This window comes from Pleuronectes platessa, chromosome 3 (genome assembly GCF_947347685.1).
Source record: "Pleuronectes platessa chromosome 3, fPlePla1.1, whole genome shotgun sequence".
Taxonomy (NCBI): domain Eukaryota; kingdom Metazoa; phylum Chordata; class Actinopteri; order Pleuronectiformes; family Pleuronectidae; genus Pleuronectes; species Pleuronectes platessa.
In genome coordinates this window covers 18,345,993-18,353,886 of record NC_070628.1, presented here as the reverse complement: position 1 = coordinate 18,353,886, position 7,894 = coordinate 18,345,993, and the positions used below count along the sequence as shown (strand labels likewise).

Here is a 7,894-nt window from a genome sequence, read left to right as displayed (position 1 = left end):
TCATCTCTGTTTGCTGCATGTCCTGTTCCAGAAGCTCTCAGTGCAAATACCCAAGAAGTATTATGGCACAAGAAACGTTGGTAAAGACAACAACTCCCATGATCCCACACTGCTTCATGACACAGTGAACTCTGACTCTTTCTCAGTTTTCCAGCATTGAACTTCATCTATTTCTAAAAAATGATCATATAATAAATACAAATTGATGTAAATTCTGTCTGAGCAGAGAGGTTCGTCATTGTGCACATGTTATATCATACTTTGGAAAAGAAGCAACTGGATGCTACTGGATAAGATTATATATCCACATTACATTATGATCTACAATGGTTTGCTTGAGCTCAAATACCTTTTCACTTATATCTTGTGTCAGGTATTTGGTAACCTGGGTACATCTCCAAGAGGTCAGTATGTAGCCTCTTCATAGTGTAATGGTCTCCACATAAATCCTCTTCTTACTGAAGAGCAAACCGCGGCTTCACCCACATCCAAACTTGAGGGAAATCTTGAAGAGATCGACCAGTGTCAGTCAGCTCCTGGACAACCAGACTGGGATGCTCCTCGGTCCGAGTCGACCCTGACAACTACTGACAGCAGTGAGTGCTACACTATTGTCTCCCATCACTGAAACCCCTCTGCATCTGCCAAGACTCAAGCTCAGCCATCCAGCTAATGAAGGAGCCTGGAACACACATACAGACACACACAGTCGACCGACAACACAACCCCACACAACCTTTGCAAACATTAAAACATACAACACACCCTCAAATGCTCCAATATTGTATATGATCATATAGTGTGGGTGAAGATACACGTGCTACTGCACAGTGATATTCTTTTTTTGTCAACAGCAGGTCTTAACTATTCATTTGATTAATACTGCAGCAATATGTTTAACTAATGTGATGGTTATTTAATGCAAGGGATGAATATGTCTGCTGCTATAATCTGGTGGGTGAGCAGATGCACAAGATCTCAATTTCACAGGTCACCAGATGGAAGAGGGGAGCGGAAATTAACGCAGAGGAAGGAATTGAAAGGACAGAAAAGGAAAGGGAAGGAAAATAAAGGAAAGAAGAAAGGACGGGGGGGGGGGGGGGGGAAACAATATTACAATATAATATGCTGGCTAAGTTCATGTTATAAAAAAACTCACTTACGTAAGCACGGATGTCATTTTCTTTTTTTTATTAGCATTATCATACATTAGGTACAAATGAGACAATCAGTTACTGGGTAAGAAGCTCAGACTCATTTGAAAGGTTTTCAGGCTGACGAGGAGAGAAAACAAACACCATTTGCAAAATACATTATCATTTTTCTTTTACAGTCTAGATATCTACTGTAAGTCATTTTATGTACAACGTACAGGGGACGCTGAGGTTATGAATGAAATGAAGAGAGGAGCGTTGGAGACCGCGCTGATGTTTGGGTTTAGGAGATAAGGCATTCCTGCACATCGCTGATCCTGTGCTCTGTGTACAGCCACAGAGACGGCAGCTCCCTTCAGCTCTCTCATCTCACAGCAAACAGGACACAGAGGGGAGAGTAATGACTTGCTACAGAGAAGAAATATGTTAAATAAGGAAAAGGAGAAATGAATGAATTGGGAGAAAAACAATCATAAAGATATCTCTCTCTCTCAAATATCAATACATTGGAAGGATTGACTTCACAATCTTTTAGATGTCCTAATCACTTACTAACAAAAAAATGGATGAAGCAAACAAAACTAACATAAACAAAGTAAAATCAATTCGCTGATCCCTGTCCTGTGGTGTGAATCAGTACAGGGGGAGGAGCAGGAGGAGGGAGGAGTGACGCCAACTGTGTGGAGTGAATCGCTCAAGAGGAGTCAACAGCCCTCCCGGCCTGATGGAGTTGAAGGAGTGAAAGAAGGAGGAGGACACTGCCGATAAGACGAGGGATTGACTTTGGGCCCAGGCACTGAAGGAAGGAAGGAAGAGCAGGTGTGGCGTGAAAGGGGGAGCGCACGAGACGAACGAGTGGAGGGACGGTTCAATGTGACGAGGCACAGGAGGGTTGTCCTTCAAACGAGACACCATCGTCTCCCACTGAGCCATCACATGTTCATTGTTTGAATGTCTACTGCCGACGGGTGTCTCCATCACCTTCATCATTCAGTCATTAATAGGCACAGGGAGGTAAAGGTAAAGCAAGCAGACAGGGATGAGACTGTGAAGGTTATTGGTGTCAATCAATCAAATGTGCATAAAATTCTGATGCACGCACACACGACGAAGGTGAAGGAAGTGTGAGGAGGTTGATTTTTTTTTTTTTTTTCAAAAGATTCTTTTATTTACATTCATGAGGATTCACGTGTGGTGAGCTGAAACACTAACAGAGTAGAACTGAGTAAAGGAACAAGGGTTGTTTGTGTTTAAAACGCATTAAGTCGAGTGATGGAGCAACATGGAGACGTTAGGAGGATGAGGATTAAAAGGGGGGTGGAGTTGGGAAAGGCACACACTGGGAGAGTATTAATCTGTTTTTTGTTTTTTTTGACTGTGACTTGACAGTCTGAAAACATCTAAGCAAGAAGACATGAGGAGCCTGGATTCTATTAAAGGGATGGTTTCTAGACGACTAAGTCTGAAAACACGGAGGTTAGAGTTCGGCCCGGAGGAGCCCGAGACTGCTGCTGACCTAGGTCCGAGTAAGTAATATTCACTGTGGGTGCTAAATTAAATGCTCCACAAGCTAAAATGATATTAAGACATCACTTTGAACAGGACCGGAGAATATAGTAATAATACGCTAATCATGGCATCATGCTCGTACTGTGTTATATGCCATGTGTGGCTTTATGCAGGTCTCAGGTCATACAGGGAGAAGCTCTCACAAAGAGTCATCCACGTAACTACAGCTAGTGCAACGCTGCTATTGTCGGGTTCTGGCATTTTTCAGGTTTGGCACATGCAAAAGGTTTTACATTACAGGAAACACGGCAGGAGAGCGTGACTCTTAGAAAGAAAAACACCTGGAGAGAACATTACGTTTCAATAGTTCCTATCTACATCAGTCAGATATGAGTTTTCCAATGTGATATATCAGTTTTAAAACATTCCTGAATTACATGAGCAGGATCTAGAGAAATTAAAAAGGACAAACAGTCAAAACCAATGGCAACATTAACAGATCGACAACGACACAACATTTAGAATATAACATAAAACCCCATTCATGAGACACTGGAGAGCAACTGGTCCCACTGGCCTAGGAACTCACTATGGATCTGGATTCACTGTTCTACGCTGCCCTAAAAGGCAAAGGGAACCAGGACACATACTGTATTTATAAATATGTATATATATCAGGCTTGTAAAGGGCACTGCTCTAGGGCCAGCAACTGGGTTTCAGGAGAATAAAGTATCAGTATCTATTTAAATTCATAATATTTGATATATGTCTTTTCTGCTTTCTCTTTACTCCCCACAATCTGGATTTTTTTTATATTTGGCAAAATCACTGTTGTTGTTCACTTTTCACTCAAACACACACAGCTCACACAACCGCCTGAGAATTCGGACTTTCAGGGTTTTACAATCAGTTGTGTTATTTCAAACTCACTAACAATCTAAACTGAAATCAGCCTTGTAGTGGTGGGTTCAAACCAAACGCAAAGAGTTTCTTGCCGCTTTACTCGCGTGTGAACACAAGCCCTAAATGTTTGCTTGTTCTCTGGAAAAGTGGAGAGGAGGACGTCTGGCTAAAGTGAAAGTACAGTTTCTGTTTTGTACCTCATGTGGAAACATCTGATGTACCAGCTCCTATTTGAGGATCAACCACCATACAGAGGTGCACACGCAGCTTAAGAAACTATTCGATGACCTGCTAGATCGGGTCGGTGCCCGGATGTGATACCGGTGAACTTCAGTCTCGATGCAGATTTCCTGTCCTGTGACACACATTTCAAAAGTTCAAAAATACTAACTCCAGCAGAAGACAAGCAAATGATGGGATATATAATTTTTACGTATTGTAATTGCGTTTGGTGTGAACTCAGCATTAAGGTATTTATCTGTTATTTCTAACGGCCAACTTTAAATTCACCCAATGTGGAACTATGTTATTATCTCTGTCTTCCTGTAGGTTTCATTAGGACCTACAAACAACATGGTGTGTAAAGAGCCATGAGATGGAGGCAGTCTAGTTTCGACCCCCCGAGCAAACAGCTTTTGACACTTTTCCCCACAGAAAAAGGGCGTCACCATTGGAAAACACTGCAATCCATATCAATTGAAGTCGACTTCTTCAAGACCGACGAAACAACAACAACACATGACTTGGAGTGGAGCATCGTTTAAAGGTTGGAACTCTTTGGGGTTTCATACTTCGTAGCATGCAGCATTTAGCGTATCACGTGCATGAATGATACCTACCAACAGCATGCAGATACAGAAGAACAGTCAACAGCCAGACACGCATCCAACTAACACACAATCTGCAGTTACATATCATCCAATTTAATTAAATCAAAAGGAAAAGGAGAAAAAAAAAATCTGATAAATCTGTTAATACCAGTCGAACAGATACTTTTACAACTTGCTAAATCTGGATTTTATTTAAGACATCCAGTTGTTCAAAGGTGGATCTGTACTGTGTCACCTTCGCAGTCATTTAGTTATTATTATCTTTTGGTACACATACAAATATTGGTTTGTCTAATTAATGTAATAAAAGCACATTCAGGTGTTGGTATAAAAACTGTAATTTCTTATACTCTTTTTTTTTTTTAAATAACTCATGATTATTTACAAAGGAGTTACACTGATATTAGACACATTAAAATATTCATCTGATCTAATGGAAAAATATGTGTAAGGAGATTAAAAACTAATCGACATGAGATTAAATGATTATGTTGACAAAATGAGGGAAAAGTTTTTTCTAAGGACAACAAAACGACATAAGTAGTTTTTGATTTGCAACTTCCGTGTCTAAGAAACCGACTCATTTGTTTCATCTACGCTTGACGGCATGATACTGTATGCAAGAAAACGTTGCATGGTTAATACACATTAATATTAGTTGATGTAATATTCTAAAACAAAATTATAATAACTGTTCATCAAAATGTCCTGTACTGATTCTGTTAAGACACTCCCAATGTAAAACAGAAATATAATTTGCACATCTCTTGCAGGTGAAAAAGTAAAGTGACCAAAATGTTGTGGCAAAAACTCCCGCACACTATCTTACTTGCACATACTTGTGATATTTTGGTGTTAGATCTTCACGAGGCATATGGTTTCTAATAAAGAGAATAATATTTATATTTATATCACAAATGATTATAGCACTGCAAGTCACACAGTGTGCGGGAGTGTTTTCCTCGCACATTTATGATCATACGTAGGATTCTGTAGTCGTGGGCAGGAGAGGGACAGGGGCAACACTCGCTAGTGTCAAACATGACAAACTGTAAACTTTCTGGCTCTGATTTCCTATTGTACAAACCGCCACTGCCCACAGACTGAACTGGTTCATGTGTGTCCACATAGTGTCCATAGAACGATTGATAATGTAAGTGTAAACTCTGCAGCTCAGCGAGGGCTAGGAAAGAGAGAAATGAATCATTCTTCTCTATGATTATTTTGATAAACTGAAGACGACTCAATGTGTCTCACATATTTGCTTTTCTATTACAGGCTTCGTATCATTTAAATATGAACTTTTCATTCTTTAGAGGATTTGCTACTCACACTTAAAAAATGAGACTGGCGGGAATCAACTTGTGCTAGAAGTAAAAATGTTTACACCATCACCATGTATCAAAGGGGAAGAAAACTGTAAACATTGAATCAGGAAACCATTGAATCACAAGGGGCTGTTTCAACTCCTGCACCAGCTGTCCTTCATATTTGGCTATAGCGTCTACTACAGTGCATTATATGGGACTTTTTCCACTCATTACATACAGTCAGATCTATATTGGGATGATTATCCACATAGAGTCAAACTGTTAACTAGAAATGCGGATTATAATGATAATCTATTGAGATTTGTAAGGATGAATTTGTGCACAGAATTATCCACGTCTTAAATGCTATTATATCTTAAATGAATCATATACTGGCATAGACAAATAAAGCTGGACATTCCTCTGTCAAAGTGGCTCCAGTTGTGGGAAACCTTCAACGTAACCTGCAGGGTTAAGGAAGGGGAACCTGGTCTACAGTACATATCAGTCGTGAAGCTAAAGGAAACCATTTCTTGTAATGGCCAGACACCATCTAATCTACATAAACTATACTGGCAAAGATAATTGTACAGATCAAATTTGCGTGTCTTAAGTTCCTGTTTATGAACAGAACAAATACACAAAATGGGACTTGATCAAGTTGTGGTGAGATGTTGGATTGGCGGTTGGTTTAAGTGGTTGGCAGTGGGCAGGGAGATCCTTCCGGGATGTTTCCCTCGTCTTCCTCAATCGACGCTGTTGAGCATCGGATTTACAAACTGCGGGTTGATGAACGAGAACCCTGAAAACTCGGCCTGGTCGATGTTGGCGATGACCAGCTCATCCGATGGTGTGAGCTGGGTCTGAGTGCGTGTGAAGAACTTGTCGAAGTTCTCTGCTCCTTTGCCGCACTGTAGAGAGGAGACACAGAGAAGGAGAAGATGTTAACAGGTGAGGTTTGTTACATAATATGAAGAGTGCAAGCAGACCAGCTGCACAGAACAGACTGAGAAGAATGTGGAGCGCTGGCCTCAATATGCACACTGCAACTCTGAGAAGACAAGAGACGCCATTACATTCGGTAGAATCTACTTTCGACATTCTTGGAAATGTTTACCAGTGAGAGCAGAGCACAAGACACACATCATTTTTATATGTCATTTGGCTGACGCTTTTGTCCAAGACGACTTACAATTAGTACACTCAACATCTATGAGGGGCCATTAAGGGGTTCAGTATCTTGCCAAGGACACTTCGGAATGCAGATGGGGAAGAGTGCGGATTGATCTGGCAACCTCTTGTTGGAGAACGACCACTCTACCCCCTAGGCCACTACGCCCTATATCATCATCATATTCCTCATCAAACATCGTCAGCTGCTCACATGGTCATCACCACTCATTTTAGAGAATAAAAATCGCACAACTGGACAAACGTACAACAGGCAGCACATGTGTGTTCTCCCATTTCAACCTGTAAACGAATTCAAATGCTTCTTCCTCCTGTCCCCCGACTGAGAGTAAAACATTCCACACCTGATCCCCGACTTTTCCCTCTGACAACATCCGATTACACGCTCTACATCTTCATCCACCTGAATCCCCATGGACCCTCCTGAATCCTAACTCAACATGGTCACAGCTGTGGCAAAGCAGTTTCCTGCTAGAGGCCCCGGTTTAACTCTGTGCAAGGAAATGGCGTCAGGACCTCTGCATTGAGAAACACTGTGTTTCAGTGTTAATTTCGTTGACGAAGACTATGACGAAATATATTCGTTAACGACCTTTTTTCCATGACGAAGACGAGACGAAGACGTAACGAAAACGAATCTTTGAAAATAAAAACTATGACGAAATCTATTTTAATTTTCGTTGACGAGACGAGACGAGACGAAAATGTTGGTGGTTGACTAAGTCACAATACTTTTTAAAACATCATCGTATCAGGCCGTCATGAAGTATCAGGAGCGGGCGAGTGACTGTGTGTGTCTGTGTATGTGTGTGTGTGCGCCCCAGATAACGCTCCGGTCCGTAGCTCCGCCCCCCGCCTCGCGCACTCGCTCAGGGAGACACAGTGAAAGCAGAGCGCGTTCTCGTGGAGCAGCCTCTCAGTGACCGACTGCTTCTTAACTATGAAAACAGTGAAAACCAGAGTTTCTCTGGTCTCAGCTGCTCAGAGATCAGCCCC

At 41.4% G+C, this 7,894-nt stretch overlaps 1 protein-coding gene across 2 annotated transcripts in view; it reads right to left on the bottom strand.

Annotated features, from left to right (window-relative positions):
* Window positions 1–1,174: 1,174 nt before the first annotated feature.
* The window catches only part of LOC128436790 (protein kinase C alpha type), a 132,525-nt gene continuing 125,805 nt past the window's right edge, over window positions 1,175–7,894 (bottom strand). For both annotated transcript variants that reach the window (XM_053418645.1, XM_053418646.1), the window contains one exon: window positions 1,175–6,618. In XM_053418645.1, coding sequence (XP_053274620.1) covers window positions 6,454–6,618 — 165 coding nt within the window. In that variant the 3' untranslated portion in view covers window positions 1,175–6,453. The remainder of the gene's footprint in view (window positions 6,619–7,894) is intronic.